General features: G+C 37.3%; 1 protein-coding gene across 2 annotated transcripts in view; it reads right to left on the bottom strand.

The window, feature by feature from the left end:
* Nucleotides 1-3,225: 3,225 nt before the first annotated feature.
* Arp2 (Actin-related protein 2) overlaps nucleotides 3,226-22,810 on the bottom strand; it is a 34,038-nt gene continuing 14,453 nt past the window's right edge. For both annotated transcript variants that reach the window (XM_083111462.1, XM_083111463.1), the window contains 6 exons: nucleotides 19,186-19,321; nucleotides 18,013-18,222; nucleotides 15,311-15,460; nucleotides 14,292-14,385; nucleotides 13,035-13,219; nucleotides 3,226-9,643 (listed from right to left, as the gene is read on the bottom strand). In XM_083111462.1, coding sequence (XP_082967588.1) covers nucleotides 9,473-9,643; nucleotides 13,035-13,219; nucleotides 14,292-14,385; nucleotides 15,311-15,460; nucleotides 18,013-18,222; nucleotides 19,186-19,321 — 946 coding nt within the window. In that variant the 3' untranslated portion in view covers nucleotides 3,226-9,472. The remainder of the gene's footprint in view (nucleotides 9,644-13,034; nucleotides 13,220-14,291; nucleotides 14,386-15,310; nucleotides 15,461-18,012; nucleotides 18,223-19,185; nucleotides 19,322-22,810) is intronic.

Below are 22,810 nucleotides of genomic sequence, written 5' to 3'. Positions count from 1 at the left end.
ATGAGGGGCCCACATAACCTAAATGTGCCTTCATGGCACGGTGCTATATGCAGAGGAAACTTTACATTTACCTGTATATATTGTATTTGCTTCTGTACTCCAGAGTATCTACGTTTATTCTTTTACATACGCATATACGAACTGTGTACTATGCCAATGGCTGAGGGCCACCTAAAGGCTTACTTGTCTTCACCCCCCCCCCCCCCCCCCCAACCCACACACACACACCGTGGGGTTTTGCAGATTGTAGATCCGGCACTGGGTGCTTCTAACAATACAAAGAGTAATTTCAAATTTCTGTGAAGAGAGCAATTTAGTCTTTTGTTTTGATACAAAATGGATGGACAAGGCAAACATTTTATTTGGTTTTATTTTACTTTGCTTTTCTGCCACTTTTGAATAATCGTGAAGATGAGTGAAATTGATGAAGGGATACTCACAAAGAACACCCATGCTTAGGCCAGGATCAAAGCCACCTGCAGGATTTGTTTCAGGGAGTTGGGGGGGCAGCATTGCTAAAAGTGTGTTGGGAGCGTGGAGTGATGCTTTCTTCATGTTAAGAGAATTCTCATAAAGCATCTCCAGCACTTGGGAAATTTACATAGTCACTCTGCTGTCTTGCACGGCACACCTCACCCATGTTTTCACGGTAGAATTTCACCATTTGAATTGTATGAAGTCTTCCCAGATATCTAGGGGGGGCAAGTACCTCTCTCTGCGGGCGCCCTTGGCCAGTATTCGATCTAGCGACCTTTGGCATTGTAGTACACCATGCTAACCACTCTGCCATGAAGGTAGGCTATTTCTAACAAATCAAGGAATTTGATCCTATAATTTATTTTTCAAACGCCAATAGGAAACAAACACCATATCCATGATTTATATTATTTGGAGCAGGGTTACTAGATGACAAACTTTAATAAAGAGGACATAATTATATTGTACACTTACAAATATTATAATTAGAGTATATTTGAAAGATTGGTCAAAATAATGAAGATTGGATTGGGCTTGGCCAAGATAGGAAAAAATGGAAGGTTTGTGTTGCTGCAGTGATGAACCTTCGGGTTTCTTAATCCCAATGAGTTAGTTACTTTGAAATCAAAACCTTATGTGGCACAGCAGCAACAACAGAAGAGTTGCAAAGGTCCAACAATTATTCTTAGTTGAAAGAAAAGTTTATTGTCTTTGTGCTTGAAACTGAGATTGTTTCCTTACTCTGAAATTGAAAATGAGAACAACAGTACAAATTATTTACAAATATACAAGCCATGGTAGCTCAGTGTTTAGGGTGTCTTGACTATCATGGGAGACACCTGGCTCCAATCCCCAGTGGGGGAGAACCGGAATTTTTCGCATCTGATCAAGCGGCACCGGCACCCACCGAGCATCGTATAAAGTGGAGGAAACTCTGGGGGTTAAAGGCGACCAGGGGCATGGTGTGGATCACGTCACCCCCACCTTCGGCCGTGATCAAGAAAGTTTTGGGCTCTAAATCCACACCCCTTATACGTCTTCATGGCGTGGTGCATAGCACAGGGGAGCACTTTACACTTTTTACAAATATAAATTTTTGTTAGGAATCTTGAAGTTGAAACAGTTGTCTATACTACAAAGAAGAGACTTCATCATTTCCCTGAAAACCTGCCCAGACCACCCTAATTTGGAGGGGCCAATGTTTTTTTAAACATGGATGTAATTTCTTGAATTGGTCTATAGATTGTCTGCAAATATTAGGATCTGTCCATAGACCACATTTTCAAACCTCTTAATGTAACCAACTTTCATGTTTAATTCTCTTCCTAATAGATATTAAATGCTTACATACCATAGAAACATGGCAGTGGATGTGAAGGTTCGGTGCCCCACATCCACAATGTAGGTTATTTTGTGGACTTATGTTATCAGTACCATACTCTGGCCACCTTCATGACCCCCAGGTACCCATTTATTAGAGGCTAGGTGAAGTCCAAAGCCATTTCATGCAGGGGCATTGCTGGAAAAATATCTACTTGGAATCACTCACTGCAGGTATCAAACTCAGCGTTTCCAAATTATAAATTTTTAAAAAAGATGTCGGAACTTGCCTTGAACAAAGTATGGGAATTTTATCATTTTTGACATCCCTGCACTGTTCACAATAAAATCGGCAAAAGTAAAGTGAACTGCCTCCCTCCCCCAAAAAGAAGGATTGGTTGCTACCTCCTTCAAAATTCTATGCATGCCACCAATACTTGTCCTTGGTGGACTACAAAAGTAATAATGTGTTTGTTTATTAATATCTATGATAAATCATTTCAAGTATTTTATTGGCCCTTGCAGTGTATGATATAACTGCCCTATTTTTATTCAACAGGCAGCGACACTCCTGCAAATAATGCTCTTTTTATTTTAGGAAGTCTGGACCATTGGTCACTACTGCAGCCATGCAGAGAAAGAATTATCCTGGCCAAGTAATGCTGTCTCCTTTGATAAGACAGAATTGCTAATGTATCTTGTTCGACCTCTTGGAGAATAATTACAATTTTCTCCACTTATCGTAAGAATTAAGTAGGAATTTGATGACATATTGTGTGTTAATATGCCCTTCCTCAAACCTTAAAAAAGATTCCATAATTGAAACTCTGACTGGCATGCTACACTCACGCCACTCATATTTTGACTATTTAGTTCCAAACTAAGGAATGTTAATTGAACATTACCCATTGCATACTTATTCTAATCTTCAGGTGAACAAATTTCTTTTTACCGGTAGTGAGGAAATCTACAAATCTAGTGTGCAAACAAACTACTACACAGCACCTCCTGAAATTCTGTACTACGCTATTGCTAATTTCTGAGCAAGAATTGAAGCAAACATGGTCCCCTCAAAAATTAGCAATAGTAGCATAAGTGGAGCAAAAATTGGTACACAATTTCAGGGGGGTGTCATGGAGTAGTTGGTTACCGTACCAGATTTGTAGTAAAATCCCAGGTCTGTTGATGGGTGTTATTCCCCACCACAGGCAAAAACAATTTTGGTCACAAACATGAAAGAAGAGGAGTTCTCTTAAAATGAATAAGTATAGTTAAAAGCACTAGATAATGGGTAATGTTCAATTAACATTGCATAATAATGTCACTAATATTGAGAGAATTAAAAGGAATAATAACCAAATTCACCTCCAAACCTATTGCAATCCGGAAATCTCAAATATTGGGTTAAAAATGGAACTCCAAAAATTTACAATTTTTCTTTAATGAGACAGAGTTAATTTACATATTTTGTCAACAAATACTGAATCTGTTGTAGATATTAAAAAAAGTCAAAGTAACTATACAACTGAATGTATAAAATCAAAAGATACAAAATAATATATCAACATAAAGTGAACCAAGTGTGCTGATCACACATCAATAGTAATTTACATATTTTGCCAACAAACACTGAATTTGTTGTAGAAAAAATCAAAGTAACGATACACCTGAACAAATAAAATCAAAAGATACAAAATTACATATCAACATAAAGAGAACAAGTGTGCTGGCCACACATCAAAATTTCTCTGTTGGAAGTATTATTTAATACAATATACTGGGCTGTATGGACAAAAATGAGCAGGTTCTCATGAACATGTACTCCAATGGAAGCACAGCATGTACTGTACTCCATTTTCTTAAGTATACAATCCTCTGTCGCATGCTTTCTGATCTGATGATTTCTCATACCCATATTTTTTTTTATGACCTGGTAACCGTGAAATTAACAACTGGTATATCTATAGAAAGGCTGGAATTTGCACAAAATTCCATCATTTTGTTATTTGTTAGGATATAAACACTCAAATACCCTAGTTTTGTAAAGTAAATGTCTAAATATGCAGCTTCTTTGTCAAACAAAACCCCATTGCAGTAATCTGTTTGCACACATTAAGTAGGTTAATAAGCCTATGTTCTTCACAGAACATTTACACGTTTGCATGAGATATATTGAATATTGGTAAATTTAATATTTGTACTTTATTGCTATCGGTAAACCATATAGTTTGCTAAATTTCCGAGAATGTATTCTTTTTAATTCATATCAAAATGTGAACAGATCCTCGGTCTTTACATTCATTCACAGTGGAGTAAGAGCTTCAAAATGCTGAGAAGTGAGAGGTACTCAGTTTTATGCACACAACCCATTGTCGAGCTCCTAATTTGAAGTTTAGACAGCTTCTTACGCTGGTATGTGTATACTGTAGAAGTATAAGGAATGATTAACATACTAGTTTACGTTTACTGTATATTTATGACCATTCTTTTCTTTTTAACAGAACAGAATTTATGTTCTCTATACTATGCTAGAGCCTTTTCTCTTATGATCTTTTCCATTCTTTAAATTTGTGTAAGAAATGATTTGTTTATCCTAAACATTAGGGAATGGGCATATTAATCAGTACTTTATTAATACTGGTTGTTACCAGCACACCAACATATTATCAAAATTGGCAATATTTTTTCTGATACAATATTTCTACAAATGATCATTAACTCAGTACGTGGGTGTAATTCATGTCCTAATTTTGTAATTATTTGTAAAATAAATTTCCTAATATGCAGCTAAGTTGTTTTACTCAGCGCATAAGAAATCCTTTGGGTTCTTTGTAAAAATGTTTGTTTTTATATAAAATCAGTAAATTTTATATGGATTCATCCTCCTGATTATAGAAGTATCACAATTGGAAAGTTACGTATGAGAAGTAAGATACTTACTAGCCCCGTCTAGTTTGCTGCACTTTTTGACACTCGGTGCAGTGCAGGTGCATCTAGTGCCAGAGTGGATATGCTCAACCAACTAGATGGAAAGCGGTGTTCAAGTTCAGCAGATTCAACAAATGCCTGTCTGCTGCTTTAAACAGTCATTTGATTAGTCAGCACACACCACGTGACCATACACCACACTTACACCGGTCCAGAAGGTAGTGCAAACACCAAATACACTACTTGACTCCAATTCAAACTAGACAACTCAGTGTTGCACTGTGCAACCAACTAATGCTTCGGTGCAAAGAAAGTCAAAGCAAGTCAAAAATGCACCATGGTGGTGCATCTAAGGCAGAAGCTTTGGGCTCCAAGTATGGAACCATGCAGGTCTCCTGGAGGAAGCGTTTGGGACTGGCAGTAGTAGTAGTGAGGCCAGTGGCCATCCATCATCATGAGGAAATTGGGCAGCTATGAATGAGTAGCATAACCCAGTCATGGAAATACAGCAACGACTTGGGATTTGTCATGCTGACCACCCCATAACTGCTATGGATGATCTCCCACCTCCGGTGGGAGTGGGTCAAGCGGTCGACTGGTAGGCACTGGCCCTCACGGACTGTTACACCACGGATCATTATTATGAGACACTTACTCTTATTTAGTTGGGAAAATAACTTGGTTAGTCAAAGCCGGAGAATGAAAAAAACAGGTATTGCATAATTTTGCATGCACCCAATCATCACGTCAACTAATACTCAATTAACAATAACTTGCAAACAATGGTTGTGGATTTCATTTCAGTATGGAACTTATCTGCTTGTTTTAGAAATGCGTGTATATGAAAATTGCATCATTACTTACCCGAGTAGTTGATGCTTAATTCTTCTTTTATGACCAGATTTCTACAGCCTTGCTGTTATTGCAAGAGCATAAATTTAAAAATAAATTTGAGACTTGAAACCTTCTTACACATATGGAAGGTGATAATGGTAGTGATATGAATTGAACTGAATATCCACAGTACAAGTCCAACAGAAAGCAGTAAATATTCAGGGTTAAATTTGACTAATACATTTGCACCCCAATTAAATGTTTGGTTCTGATTTCACATCTTAAATATGTAATAATTCCCTGTGCTTTAGGGAAAATTGCTTTATTCGCCTTTTGATTTCAGTGACCAAACTCTCATTATTCATGTAAGGTGTATTGTTATTATACCAGAAAAATATTATTTTACTAACTTTATGCGACTTTTCTCCCTCTTTAGGTTGAGTGCATTGATGAGGATGAAGTGATGAAGGGACATACCTGGACAGGATCTGAACCCAAAACTGTTCAATGGCAAGACATGATTTGTACACATAACATGATCACCAGTGCACATGTATGATGAAACTGTAAAGTAATTCCCTGTCTATTTGTGGAAATATTGGATCTGAAAAATTAGTAATAAATTTGCCAATAATAAACAATATCATCCATACAGGCACATAAGATTTTATGTGTTCTTTCGAGTTGGAAAAATAAAGGATTTATTGAAAAAAAATACAAGGTTATCCCCCAAGTTTTTCTAGTTTTTTTTTCCAGATTTTTCCAACTTTTCAAATGAATGAAAATACATTAGTACACATTGGTTGGCTGCATTTTCCTTGCTCTGCAGCTTTTGTTTACCCCTCTAATGCAAAGATACACTCATTTTGAAATTTAAAATACAATCTTTGACATGTAATTCATAGACAGACATTAAGCAGCAGAGTTGCAAAAAGCCAGCTTTTTTGAATGGATCCTTTTCTTCCCTATAACCTTCATATTTCAGAAGAATTTTCTCGACTGTTTCTAAAATTGAAAATTATATTCAATGTTTTAAAGTATCCTAGACTCAAGTTTGTAAAACTCCATGGAAATCTGGTATCATACCCCTTTACACTTGTATTCAGCAAAAAATATCTGTATTCTGGCTTAATAGTTTGACTTACCAGGTGTGCCGGTTAATAATTCTTAATTTTGTCGCTGGATGTGCTGGAAGCAACGGTTGGTGGAGTCTCAACTGTTACATCAGTGTGTTGCCAGGACAGTACCTGTCAAAACGCCGTGGATGTGCAACCGAGTGCAAATGATCGTGATATTGGGTTTGTGTGGCAAACATGTTGACCCTCAAACCAAATAAGGAGCATGTGCGGCACGTCCTGCTTTTCTTGTTCAATCAAAAGAAAAACATGAGTGAAAGCAATCGTATCCTTGTGGAAACGTACAGTGACAATGTCTTACCGCAAGACACGTGTGCGTTAGTTTAGACGATTCAAAAGTGTTGATTTCGACTTGAAAGACAAAGACCGCCCAGGCCAGCCGAAAAAATTCCAAGATGCCAAATTGCAAGCACTGTTGGACGAAGACGATACGCAAATGCAACAACTGGCAGAGAAGTTAAATGTTGGTCGCCAAACCATATATGATCGTCTTCATGTTGGGAATGATCCAGAAGGCAGGAAAATGGGTCCCACATCATCTGAACGACAGACAAATGGAAAAGCGAAAAACGGTGTGTGAAGTGTTGCTTTCTCGGCATGAAAGAAAGTCTTTCTTGCATCGGATAGTGACTGGGGACAAAAAATGGATCTACTTTGAGAACCCAAAATGCAAAAAGTCATGGGTTGACCCAGGACAACATCAACTGCAAAACTGAATTGCTTCGGAAGGAAGACAATGCTGTGCACTTGGTGGGATCAGAAGGATGTGGTGTACCATGAGCTTCTGAAACCAGATGAAACCGTAAATGCCGTTCACTACCGTCAACAACTCATCAATCTGAACCATGCATTGATCGAAAAGTGGCCAGATTGGGCGACAAGACACGGAAAAGTGATTTTGCAGCACGACAACGCCTCATCACACACAGCGAAAGGCGTCAGAGACACCATTTCTGCACTTGGCTGGAAATTCTTGCCCCACCCTCCATACTCACCAGTCATAGCCCCTTCGGACTACCACTTGTTTTCATCGATGTCTCACTCACTTTCCCAGCAACACTTCAACAATTATAAAGGTGTCGAACAATGGCTTGCTGACTGGATCACCCTTCTGGAAGGGCATCCACAATTTAACAGACAGATGGGCACAGTGTATAGCTAGCGATGGCGCATACTTTGAATAAAGTATTTGTTACCTTTCTCCCCAGATACACTTGTTTTCTTTTGGATCAATTAAGAATTATTAACCAGCACACCTGGTAATGGCTACTAAACCAAAGTGCAGAGGAAGTCACAATGTATTTTAACCACACAACCTGGCCACCTAGTGTCTTAAAACAGGCCGAAAAGAAAATAGATGGTTGTAGAAGGGTTTTTCCCTTATTTAAATCAGGCTTTATCATATAAAGTTTGTCACTTTGTGCTTAAGTAGGCTAAATGGGCTTGGACCTACAGTTTAAAATGGGATCTGAACCACTATGCCTCCACTGGGGATTGATACAGGGAACCTTTCATTTCAAGGGAACATGATTGCCATTATGCCATTGGGGAGGGATTTCTTATTTAAAAAAAATCAATCAAAAGGCAGCTTTTCCCCCCACCAATAGTACTCACATTTCTAAGAAGCTAAATTAAACCTTAATCTCTCTTATAGTAGAAAACTGATCTTGTGATAATAAAAGCTTCTTACGCCACGTGTCGGCAAAATTTTAGTAAAAGCCAACACAAGACAAAACAACAGTATTATAAAAAGCATTGGACAAGCCTGTCCAAGCATTCGACTCCATCTTGGAGTCTTCATCAGTGCTGGTCATGGTCCACCCCTCTATCAGCACTGATTATGACACCAAGATGGACTTGAAAGCTTGGACAGACTTTTTAAGTGCCTTTTATCATGCTGTTTATTTGTTTTATGTTGGGTTTAACTAATAACTGATCTTATTAAGCATTAAACAGTGTCATGTAATAGGTGTAATTCTGTGCACATATTGGGAACATTGTTTCCTTTAATTCTTTAAATTCATTTTATACTCAGATAGGTTAATCAGGACTGGGTCTACAGTTTAAAATTGGAGTCTGAACCACTATGCAATATGTCTCCACCAGGGATTTAACTCAGTGCCCATTGAGTACAAAACAACTGTGCTACCACTATGACATTGAGTATGTACCCACACATAAGACAAATCAATAACTAGAAGCAATGGCCAATATTTCTCTTGGCTGCTAGTTCCAAATTATGGCATTATAAACCTCTAAACTCTCAAGTGAAATGGTAAATGAAATAGGTTAGCTGCAATTTGCAAAAATTCCCCCCACCCCCACCCAAAAGCCATATTGTTATCAGCAAAAAATGTCCATTTGAAAAGGCCAGCTTTTTTCCAACTCTAGTGGTCTTAATACAGACTTTTTCTCTTGAAGAAACACAAATTAGATCTATTTAAGCACTACCTGCTCTAGCTCAAGATCAGGTTGTCTTACTTGTACATACTTAACAGAGCTTGACCTGCTACAACATTGTAAATTTCAGAACAGGAACATACTGTAATTAACAGTAATGTGTATTAAAAATAATAGTATTGCACTTATAAATTATTCAGATTACATTGTGACAATAAAGAATCACCATCAATACAGGAGCACCATTTAAATTAATTATATAATTTTATATAATCACATACAAAATATCAAATCATTCACACATCCTCTTTCACATTGGAAATAATCGTTCAACACTAGTTCACCTGGTATAGTGTTCTTTATTTAGTTCTTGTGCACTAACTTGCTCTCACTCCTAGTTTGGAAAGCACTTTGACCCCTTTCTCCTGGTACTCTTCCCGTGACATCCAGAAGGTGTCTCGATCCTTCATCACATCGGCTAAAACAGCTCCTCCGATAAATACCATGTTCTTTCGGCGTGGGGGATCTTCTATTCTGATTTTAAATTTCTGGTGGGGAAAAATGAAATAAGAGTGAGATAGAAATATTGATTGATCATAAGAATGAAATACACGAAATTAACTTCGAGACATTACTGCTTTACATATTTCCAGATGTGAATGCATGTGAAATAAAATTAAGTATTTATTATACACGTGTCCAGTTTGCACCACTCAAATGGGGAAATATTTTCATCTTCCCCCCCCCCCCATACCCCATGCATACTGCAAACTGCCAGATAGAGACCTTGGTAAGAGTTAGAATTATTTCTATGTTTACTAGTTAATTTGTCATGGCTTCGGCCACATATTTGTGGTGAATAAAATATCAATATTTCGGTACAAAAACTAGGCATATTTCAGGATCAAAAGCAGTATATAAAATGCCATCTGGTGTTAAAATGTTAATAAAACACTAATGAGGTTTAAAAACTACACTTATTACACAAAATAAACATTCCCTACTAATAGCACATTTATGTGGTTTTTAGAATTTTAAGTTTATTCCTGTGTGAAGGTGTCCATTTTTGCTTTGCAAATATTTACAGCAGAAATAATCACTTATTCGCGATTATAACTCACAGGGTAATTCAGACTTCAGGAAGAGCCACATCGGTAAATAAACTCTAAATTTTGTGTTTAAGAGTTTATTGCACATTTTGCATCATTTCATGACAAAACATGTTAGGAAAATGCACCTCACACTTTTCAAAATTAAATATGAATGCCACTAGTTATGGCTGCTCACTGTCATTTTAGAACACAGTATGGGAGAGAACATCCCAACTTGTAGAGGCATTTGATTCTGATGCCACAAACTGAGGAACCTGTGACAACTAAACATCAAACATGCTTAAAGCAACATGGAGTAAGGTTGAATATTCTAGTCTGGATATATGTTATGCTACCAATATCCTCACATTGGAATTTATCAACAATTAGAGGTAACAAATATTTGTTGTTTTACCTTCCAATAATGCAAAACATAAATGTGTATAATATATAAATATGTATAATAAATACTTTAATTCAAGAAACATTTTTCTAAAAACAGGGTAAGTCATAATTATGTTAACACTTAAATGGGTAATTTGTTGTTGTTGTTATCTGTAGCGGTGCTTGAGCTTAAGTGTGATACATCCTGTATGACAGAATGGAATGTGAACCACATTGTAACAAGTGTATAACACATATGTAACCGTCTTTCTGTTCTTTGCAGATATTGAATTTCACGTGCCTCATCGCTATAAGTGATAACATAATTATGACTCACCCTGTGTGTGTGTGTGTATGTATATATATATATATATATATATATATATAAAGTGAAAGAGGAGAGAGGGGACACAAACCGGACGCACAAAAACTTCAAATTTTCGTGACGGTATGTCACATCTTCAGTAGTAGAGAAACATTGTAGAACTTTGTAACAAGAACGAAGAGTTAGCATGACCTGCAGTGTTGCCAGGTCCCCAGTGACAGTGCCACAAAAATATAAGTGGTTCTTTCGCCAGGCTTGTCGAAAACTGTGTGGTGATGGGGGGGATTGGGGAAAGGTGGTGGTGGGGGTGAGGATTGAGGATGAGGGGCATTACTGGGTGGCTTTGTTCAGGCCTGGGGGTGCATTCATGGTCGATATGTACGTATGTACGATCTTCTACGTTGAGGTGTTGGTGGCTTGGGACAAGGAGTGGACGATCGCTACCTGGAAGCAGTCATTAAAAGGAATATTGTGGTGCTTGGTGTGAATGGCAACAGCAAAGTCCATGTTTTGGGTGGAGGAGCGGTGGTTGTTGAGGCGGAGGTTCAGGGCTGTGGATATTTCCCCCAGGTAGAAGCTCCCACAGATGTTGCACATGAGGATATAAATTAGGTTAGAGCTGTAGCAGGTTCCTTGGGGTAGAGGGTGAATTTGCCGGTGGCAGTGTGGATCTGGAGGGTGCGGGAAGTGACAAATATGGGGCAGGTTTTGCACCTTGGGCGGTTGCATTTGTGGGCAGGTGCGAGTTGATTGTGAGTAGGTGGATTGTGGTGGACCAGGATGTTTTGGAGATTGGGAGGGCATTTGAAAACCACTCTAGGCTTGTCGGGGAAGATATTCCTGGTGTCAGGATCACTGTGCAGGATGGGAAGGAGGGAACGTAGTGTGTGTCTGATTTTGTTGAGGTGGGGGTGATATTGGGTGACAAGTGCAGGGGGATTGGTGGCAGGTTTCTTGGTGGGAGTGTATGAAGCAGCTCGGGATATTTGTTTAGTAACCAGGGTGGAAGGATATCCACGGTTGGTCAAGGCTTGGTGTAAGCGGAGGTTATAGTTCTGTCGGGAGGTGGCTGAGGTGTTGAGGCGTTGACCTCTGAGGGCCAGGGAGAATGGGATGGCTTTCTTGGTGTGGAACGAATGGGAGCTGGAGAAGTGTAGGTATTGCATATGGTTGGTAGGTTTGATGTGGATGGAGGTTTCCAAATGTCCTTCCTTCATGTGCACATCCACATCCAGGAAGGTGATTTGGTTGGTGGAGTGGGTCCAGGTGAAATTGATGGAGTTGAAGTGGTTAAATTTGTCTAGGAAGGTGGTCAGGGAAGGTTCTCCATGTATCTTCATGCTTTGGACACATGGAGAAGCAAGGACTTAAAAGCAAGGAGGGCCAAATGGGCTAAATAAAAATCAAAGGAGAAAGGAAACACTCACCAGACAGTGGAAAAATTATAATTTTCGCAGTCTAATGCTGCATCTTCGGTGTAAGAAAAAAGATAGAACCCATCTTTATTCTTACACCAAATATGCAGCGTTACTGGCACCCATTTGTTACCAGTGGGCATATTGATTTGATTTGATTTTAAAAATTTTGGGTGTGTCAGCACTAAGGCTATTTTGCACCCGTCACACTATACGGGGTCCAGCCCCTTACCGTTACACGTAACAACTCTAACGTTGCTTAATTAAAATCATAAAATATTAAAATGTTCTGACTGTTGTTAAAAGCCGAGGCTGCAAAGAACACTCAGCACAAATAAGGACAAAACACAGGACAACCCAAACAAAATTATACTTTCCATGGGGCCAGTCGCCAGAGCCTCGTTAGTCTTTAGTCCAGGGTACACTACGTGGAAGTGAGGTTGACTTTTGGGTGCCTACGTGGAAGGTACCCCTTACACCCCACCAGTGGGCATATGCTATAGCTGATAATGTCTAGTGCTTCTACTATTAATACCTAATCTAACACATGTTTTGAGAGAGCACCTCTCCTCTCTTTTCAAGTAAATAGGCGTATAGTAGGTTTGATCTTCACACAGGCAAAAGGAAATTATTCACTTAAAGATGAGAGAAGAGTAGGAATGCAGTAGTAGAAGTACTAGACAATGATTTTCTAGTAGACATTATGTTGTTTGTTATAACTTACAGAAAGCTTCTCAGTGTCTCCTCTCAATACACGTTCCAGGTACAACTGTTTAATTTCACGTTCTAATCTGCTGGGCAATCCAGGGTACATGGTCGATCCTCCCGAGAGAACGATGTGCTTATACAGCTCGGAACGAATATCAATGTCTGCAGCTTGTATGGTGTTGAATACCAACTCAGCTATACCTGAAAACGCAAAACTGAAGTTGTAAGAAAAATCACCATGAAAATATACATTGGAACCACAAATTTACATTCCCAGATTTTGCACTTTCCCACATTATCCTTCAGAGTGATAATAGACCAACATGTTTTCCCAGATTTCAGATTTTTAATTTATTTTAGTCCCTAATTTCATGCTGTTTATCTTAATCTACTATTCCAAAATATCCTGGATATAAAAAAGCAATTATTTCCTATTGAGAAAAAATAATGAATCATGAAAATTGTGTAGCTAAAACTTGTTGAAAAAGTTGATGTTTCTGACATACTACAGTTTCTTTTAAGATACTTTCATATTCCATAATGTATGCATGCTAAGCACATTGACAAAAGAAAAGAGAAACAAAAGAACGTGACAAGGCTAATCCAATGTGCTAGAAGCAAAAACACAAAACTAAAGTACTGGACAATTCGAAATATTTCAAATTAGATTACTCAATAAATTTCTTCAAGGGGAGCTGCAGACAGAAGTGACGCAGGCCCTTGCAGCCTGCACATGCACAACCAACAGACCAAGATGATATTCATTCATATGTGTAGGGTCTAGAAAGCTCCCTATATGGACTTATGCCATTGGAGGTAGCAAACATCTATTACAATAGCCCCTATCTAATGACTGATTGAATTACGTTATTTTGGCTAATCGCAACAATAATCATGAGTGATGATACGATGAAATTAATGAAAGGACACTCACAAAGAGCACCCAGGATATGATTCGAACCCAGGAAAAACCCTCTCTGTTGCTATTAAACAATAAATAACAACTGAAAATTAAGGCTGGAACAAATTAATAGTTTTGTAAATAAACGTTTAACTATGCTGTTCTTTTCCATTACAGTTACCTGGTTATATACATTAATTAAGGAGGTGTAAAATATATTATTGGTACAATTTTATATTTGTATTAGTAACATTTTCAAACTGGTTCATCACTACTGACAATATATGCAGATGGACATTTTGGCAAACCATTACGAGAATGTACGTTTTCTTAGCTTTAATAGAATTTTAACAGAACTTATTTTCAACTCACCTTGACCTTCAACATTGATGAGATGAGGTTGGAACAATGCTTCTGGAGCTTCAAACCGTTCTCCACCAAGTTTTATAATTCTCCCATCTGGTAACTGGAAGAGAAGAAATAATTTTGAATGTTATTAAAAATCCCTCCACGGTGCAGGAGTCAGCACAGAGCATTACAGTGCCAGCGGTAGGCTCAAATCCTGGATGTTTGACTGTTCTTGTTTTCTCAATTTGTTTCACCATTCTTTCTTGTTGTGACTAACTCGTGGAATTGTCACATAAACCAAAAAGTGAACAACATTTTGTATGTTTTGTTTACATTAGTAATCAGTGTACAATTTGGTTTTCATTGCATGCTGTTTGAATATTTCCTCACTAACATTCTAGAGGTCAGGACATCACATGAAGTATGGTAACACTGTTGAGCCTTGTTTCCATGTTTATGAAACATAAAAATGCTCACCAAGGCAAAATTTATTTTATACAAAAAATATACACTAAAAACGTAATGTTTCCACCCTCGAACAGGGTCTTTTTCAGACGAAGATGCGCAATAGATTTTAATGTGTTATGTGAAGTATGTTAAATTATGAAGTTACTATGTCAATTCTAAATAAAAATTGTGTGTTTGCATTTTTTCACTTAGTGTTGCTTTTCTGTTACTTTTGGCTAATTGTGAGAATAAGGACAAACAATGATTAGACAAAATTAATGAAGACACACAGACAGATACAACAAAAATCATGCCTAGATGGGCTTGATCCTGGAATTTCCAATAGAAATATTACAGAGGTGGCACAAAAACTATGACAATCACAACTTCCTTGAAGCTTAAATTGATTAATATTGTTACACTTAAAATTCTTGATAAGACTTGCAGAATAACAGTCGAACAGTCAATTAGCATCATGCAAAATCAATGACTTAAAATTTACACTTGAATCGACCCTGCTATCCACATACATCAATACACGATAAGCCCTAAGAAAAACCTTAAAGAGAGTCACACCTATACAAATTCTTACTTACAGTATAGGATTCCACCAGAACTGTTGTTTCGAGGGCTAGCTTCTGCTCAGTCTCTATATTGTACCCAATGTAGCACAACTTCTCTTTCATCATTCTCACGGTTTCAAAATCTGCCGAGTGGTTGAAGGCATATCCTCGGAGCAAAAGAAGCTGAAAGTAAAGCAAACAAAACAGAATTTAATAGACTAAATATTTGTTTTTACATGTCTATGCCAGCATAGAAGTGCAGTTGAAAAATGAACCTTCATGAAAAGCTGCACAATAGCATGCATCATGTCTGTTGATCATGCATGCGAAGTGATATACCTTATATAAAATGCATAAGGAAGCACACAAGAGAAGAGATAAAGTTGGGACCAGTAATGGATTGCAGGAACAATATATTGGAACCCTTGGAAAGGAAACAAAAAAGGAGGTGACAGATGTCTTAGTAAAGGAACAAGAAAGTATAGCGGTGAAAAACAGTGAGCAACCGGTGGAACTTAAAGGTCTGAAGAATAGTGGGGATGAAACGATAATGTTCAGCTTAGATGTGACAAACATGTTCTCAAGCATCAAGAGGGTATAAGTAGTGGACATTGTTCGAAAAAAGATGAGACAAGATGTAATAGGAGTGAAAGCAATGGAAACAACTAGGAACAATGGTTACATCAAAGTGGGCACCAAAATAATGAAAATTAGTAAAAGACTGAATATAGGATCCACTTTTAGCAGAACTAGTAAAGAATAAATGGGAAAAGGAAGTAATCATAGAAGAAGGGGACAAAATAATTCTGTCTTGTACATATGAAGATGATTCTTTCGAGATATATAAGGGAAGGGAGATTAAGTTTCTTCGATGTAATGATCAAAAAGGAGATGAAAGGATATTGAGACCACATGGTATCAAAAGGAGTGTGCCATCAGATTGTTCTGCCACAAAAGAAGTGATGTGAGTGACGCATCAAAACAAAATTTTATAAGGAAAAAGGAAGGACAGAATAAAGAAAATATACACGGAGAAAGGAGAACAGCCTATGGAAAGAACTAGAAAAGAACAGCTATGAAAAGAAATACAGACATAATATCAATAGAAGGAAAAAGAAAGAGGAGAAAGGATCAGATGAGGGGGAGGCAGTGTCATGCCCAAGGTGGGTTGGTGGGTTATAACCCCCCTTTGTCCCAGTATTCCTAAAAAAAAAGAACATCTAATGCAGGAATAGATGGCAAAATGAGGGCTGCCTAATAAAAAATGTATACCTAACCCCCTCCTTTCGAAAATCCATGGCACGCCACTGGGGGGAGGAGAGAAAAAGAGAGATGGTTTGGTGTAAGGAGTATGGGAGACACCACAGACAGAGTTGTGCAATTATGCATAAAAAAAAAGGTTTTCTGTATGCATAAAAGACGTAGAAAACGTACAGTACATAAGAAACTAAAATCAAACCTAAAAATTAAGAGAAACAAGGTTTTAGCGATGGTTATTGTTATTTATGGCAGTTGGCATTGGTAGAAAACTAAAAAAAAGGCTTTAAAAAATGTTCCTTTCGAATTTGTTTGTGCTCTTACATTGGAATTTTACAAACTGCCATATTCATATTCACATCATAATTAGCCTATGCAAGTGTATAATACACACGAAAAAGGATTTTGAAACTGTTACTAAGACTTTGAAATCTAGTTCAAATAAATTGTCAATAATTATTATGTTATGTTATAAATACAGGAACTAATGCAAGACGTATATACATCAGCAGGTTTCTCAATTCATAAAAATAAGTGAAAGAACAATTCTGTTTTTTAAAAATCTGTTAGTGAGGGTGAGGGCATGAGGAATCTTCAGAAAATAATGATTTTGTGCTGAAATATGTAAGAAAATGTAATACAATTAAAGTAGTTTTTATATTACTAATTTACAAAATAAAATTAGTTTTTTACATCTGCATAAAAAACTGGTTTTCTACACGAAGTAAATGGTTAGTAAATTATGTGTAATTTACATAAAAAAAACATAAGTAAATTGCCAACCTTGACCGCAGAGAAATTATGCAAAGTGCTTAGGAAAGTTGAAAAAGAATATACAGGAAGGGAGGAAACAAATTATTACAAGGCAATAGAGGAGAAGACATAATGAACTGGAATGGAGGACTTAGAATCAACAAAGAATGGGAGTGTGTTAGAAAGAGTGGAAAGGATAAGAAGGGGGAAAGGAGAGGGGAAAAAGACCAGCAGATAAGGAATCTCTCCACATCCAGATGTGAGGGGAAATTATAAGAAAATTGTGAAAAACAATTGGAAGGTATCTGTCAATTACTTATCACTCAGGTTAGATGTCAATTACGTGACAGGAGAAACCACATGCAGAAATAGGGAGGTAGGTAGGTAGGTCGGTCGGTCGTTGTTGTCTTTCTTACTGATATAGACTGACATGGTCAGCATTGTGTTTTTTTCTGTCATGGAAATAAGGCTTAATCATGTTACCAACCCTTGGAAATAAAATTAAATTGGAAAATTGTTGCTTAAGACTGGAGATTAATATTAATCAATATTTTGAACAACTTTTAATTGTTACAATTTTCAAGCACCTGCATTGGTATTGGTGAGAATGAATAAGAGTATTGGAACATGGTTCAAAGTGGTATCAGCTCAACCCTACTCTTTCTGCATGTGAATAATGTCCAAATGTACCTCTTTTATCCTTGAAATTACAGGTTGCTGCTTACCTTGATGAGATATCGTGTGATATCTCTTCCGGCAATGTCCAGTCTCCTTGTAAGGTGAGGGAGAGCAAATTCTTCATACACAGGGCATATGTGGGTCACTCCATCCCCGGAATCAACAACTACGCCTGTAAGAAGGCCTTGAGCATACAAGGTCAAAACAGCTTGTATAGCTATGTATGCTCCAGCAAACTGGTATTTTTCAAACATCTTCTGCAATTATAAACCACACATTTTCAGTGCAAAAACAGTTTATGTAATATACACAGAGTAATAAAAATTATATATATAATTATACATTACATAAAAATAAAGAAAATTGAAATCTATGAAACATCCTTTATCCACAGATATATATGTTACATTTTCTCACATCATAATGTGTTACCTTCCATCACACTACGAATCAGTGGCATGCCCAAATGGGGTGGGGGTGGAGGTCATGACTCTCTTTTGGCCAAGTATTCATGAAAAAAGAACGACAAAGGCAGGAGAAGATAGGAAAATGAAGAGTTGACTACTAAAAAAAAGTATACGTAACCCCCCTCCCCTTTGAATATATTGGGCATGCCACTGCCATGCATCACACAGGCACACAAACATTTCACATGTGGCGAAATACAGAGAAGTCATATATTCAAGCAACCCCTTGCTCTCAGTGTATAACTTTAAGATTTAATTTAATTTTTGTTATTTAGTGTTGCTCTCCTGCCACTTTTGGCTAATTGCAAAGAAGAGAAAGATTCAATGATGTGATGAAGTTGATGAAGAGATACTCACAAAGAACACCAATGCCCAGGCTGTGATTCGAACCTGGAGAGTCTCGCATCATAGCACACTGTGATAACCACTCTGCCATGGAGATCAGCTATAACTGCGAGAGATTGCAATCTTCACTTTCCTGTTTTTTTAAATAAATATCAGATGAAGGGACTCCTTGACAATGTGCCTTTATTAACTGTAGTTCTACAGAAATGAGGAGCGTAATACAATCAATACATACATGCAAGAAGAAGAGTAAAATTTTTGATAATTCACATCTTCACAGGGTAATCAGCAGAAAAATGTATACTTCAACATAAATTTCACATTTGACTTCTTCAAACCAAAGGCTAAAGAACTCAGCATTAGGCTACAAAACAGCCGGAATATTTTTAACCAAAGCAAAATACTTACCTCTATCATAGTCTCCCTATTCTTTGTCGGATTCATTGGTGGTTCTGTCAACAATATTTTGCATTCCTTGGGCTCAATATTCATCTTACCAGGACCAAATGTGTAGTCCCATACATGGCACATATCTTCCCAGTTTCTGAAACAGATGTTGTCAGTGATTAACCAGTGTATATTGATAAGCTAGAAGAACAAATACATTAAGATTCCAGAAACTATGCATATTACAGTTCCTTCTTCTACTCCTCCTTCCTTTGTAATGAAGATTTGGAAAAATAATAGTAAAAATAGGTAAAAGTATATACACATACTATGATAGGATCATGTGCACTGGGAGTTAACAACATTGATGTGTGAATTTAGTCCACGTGTGTTTGTAAATACTATATCTATAATTGTATACATACTGAATATTTCCTGATGCAAGTACATCAAATCTTACACACTTGCATATTTGAAGATATATTAGGGGTGTAGCACATTAATCAATACTCTACTGGTATGGACACATTATTATTATTATTATTATTAATAATAATAATAATAATAATAATTTGTAGGCTTTAAAAACTATGGTATTTGTTACTTACGTGAAATTTCGTATTTCCACGTTGCACAATTTAATGGTTATTTCCATGTGCCATGTATCGGAAATAACCATTAAATTGCACAATGTGGAAATACAAAATTTCACGTAAGTAATTCTTAAACCTCGTGTACTGCATCTATCATGAATATAGTATGTGTGTTTGCATTTCTGCATAAATGCAGTGTCACTGGATTGAAGTGAAAAAAAACCCACAAAATAATGAGGTTAAACTTGTTTTAAACATTCAAGAAGTACCGGTAATTACAATATCAAAAAAGTAACACACAATGTTTGTTTATAACTTATTTACACGAACAATACAGATACATATATCATATGTGAAGAGAGACTGAGAGTTGACAAGGTTGGAGGACAAAAGAAACGAACAAAAATATGAGAAACCTAATTCAAATGTGAAAATGAAAGAATCAGGAATAGTTCGCAACTGATTAGTATTGGAATAATCTTATTAGAACATGTTTTAATAATATTAACAGGAAGGAGATGTAATATTCTGGGAGCCAAAAAATTACCAAAAATTTTCCAACAAAATAATTCTCTAGACTGTCACCGAGTACATATTTTGGCATTTTTATATTTTTTAATGTGAGCAAATTCCACTTTGAACTGATGAAGATACTCTCACCGATTCCCACAGATACTGATTCCGATGCTTGAAAATCATAACAATTAAGAGTTGTTCAAAATATTGATTAATATTAGTGGTTGAATATTCTACACTATTATAAGCATCAATTTACCAAACTGATGTTTGAAAATATTCAATAATTACATCAGAATATTAAAATACCTGTCATGCAATCAGAAAATAATTTTTTCCCCTCCATAGAATATTGGTACAAAATTATTAGGAATTTTGAATGCTTAGACTCCTAGTTATGACACCAAAGTATAGTAGCAGTTTTCAGATTTGAGTCCTAGCCTGGCATGGGCTTTTGCCTCTTCGCCAATTTCATCTAATAAACATACATCATCACGATTAGCCAAAATTGCCAGCAAAGCAACGCAAGATAAGAAAAAATATTAATCCATGTGCAATGGGAAAACCATTCCTTAATTTGTCAAGTTTTCCTATTGATTCTGCTATTGCTTCTAAGCTATGTACAAAAAAAGGGGGGAGGGGGAGCAAGGGAGGGGGGGAGAGAGAGAGAGAGAGACACAGAGAGAGAGAGAGAGAGAGAGAGAGAGAGAGAGAGAGAGAGAGAGAGAGAGAGAGAGAGAGAGAGAGAGAGAGAGAGAGAGAGAGAGAGAGAGAAAGGAAAAGAAAGAGAGAGAGAAAAAGATGAACCTAAAAGCTTTCTTTTTCTGCAAGACCACTACAGTCACTTGGTTCGATACATTAAGGAGATGAAGAGTCCTTGCTTGACGTCCACTTTATGCTCAGACAGGCTGCCTAGTTTCAAGTTTCAAGTGGGATCCAAAGCACTGTGCTGCAATTGGGGATCAAACCTACACCCCCTTGATTACAAGGTGCCTGTTCAACACCATGACATCTGGGAGGCCCTCAGGGCCTTGGAAGAATGTTTGTCATTTAATATGATGTGTACATATACTGATCTATCTTCTGCTGTTAAGAACAAATACTTAACAGGTCATAGCTCAGCCTCAGTATTTTACGCCGGAAACCGTGGCAGAGTGGTTGGCACATCACGCTACGACACCAGGGGTCCTGGGTTCGAATCCCGGCCTGGGCTTGGATGTTTGTGAGTGTCCATTCATCAATTTCATCACACATCCCCATCTTTGCAAATTAGCCAAAAGTGGCACAAAAAGCAAAGTAAAATAAAAACAATTTAATCAATTGATCAGTATTTTACGTAATTCATAGAAAAATTGTTGGTAAATAAACTCTGTTTAGGAGTTTACATTATCTTTGAGGAGGTAAACAGAAGAGGACAAATGGGTGGTGGACTATATCAAAGCGTTCGAAGATTAATACGGAACAGGAATGTACCTATGAAATGCAAAAAGGTAATATACGAAGGTTATTTTTTAAGTACGGTCTGTCTTGCAATAAAAACGAAGTAAGTAAATGTTTTTTTAAAAAAAACATTTATCTTCTGAATTTACATACACTTCTCTAATTTTCTACATAATATACTTGTTGGTTTAAACATTTATCGTAACAAACTTCGAGTTTTTAGATACCCTCCTCATAGAACTCTGCCGCCTGTGATGATAGCCAGTTACTTATGGTCATCTTCACTTCTTCATCAGTGTCTAAACGCTTGCTGCCCAGGAAAATCCTCAGATGGTGGAAGAGGTGGTAGTCACTAGGTGCAAGGTCTTGAGTGTATGGCAGATGATCAAATACCTCCCAGCCAAAAGATCTGATCAGATCTTGAGTTTGAGCCACAGCATGTGGCCTTGCATTGTCATGAATCAGTAAAACACCGGCCGACAGCATTCCACGCCGTTTGTTCTGGATTGGCTGGGAGGTATTCGATCATCTGCCATACAGTCCAGGCCTTGCATCTAGCGACTACCACCTCTTCCGCCATCTGAAGACCTTTCTGGGTGGCAAGCATTAGACACTGATGAAGAAGTGGAAATGACAGAAGAGTTCTTCTATGAGGAGGGTATCCGAAAACTCGTAGTTCGTTGCGATAAATGTTTAAACTGGCAAGGAAATTATGCAGAAAAATATAGAAGTGTATGTAAATTCAGAAAATAAATGTTTTCTTTTTAAAAACATTTACTTAGTTCGTTCTTATTGCAAAATGGACCTTACTTAAAAAGTAACCCTCCTATAACACATACTATGTGTCAATAATTACGTACGGAGCAGAGACTTGGACAATGACGGAGAGAGACAAAAGAATAATGCAGGCAGTGGAGATGAAATTTTTAAGGAGTATATTGGGGAAGACTTGAAGGGATAGAATAAGGAATGAGGAAATCCAACAGACAGTGGGGGTGGTGAAGATTTAGGACAGGATAGATCAGGCACAGACGAGATGGTTCAGACACATGCAGAGGATGGATGCAGAAAGACTACCAGTAAGAGCTTACAATGAA

Source organism: Lepisma saccharinum, chromosome 25 (assembly GCF_977018435.1).
Source record: "Lepisma saccharinum chromosome 25, izLepSacc3.1, whole genome shotgun sequence".
NCBI lineage: Eukaryota > Metazoa > Arthropoda > Insecta > Zygentoma > Lepismatidae > Lepisma > Lepisma saccharinum.
Note: the sequence above shows the minus strand (reverse complement) of the source record. Positions and strands in the feature narration are given on the sequence as shown.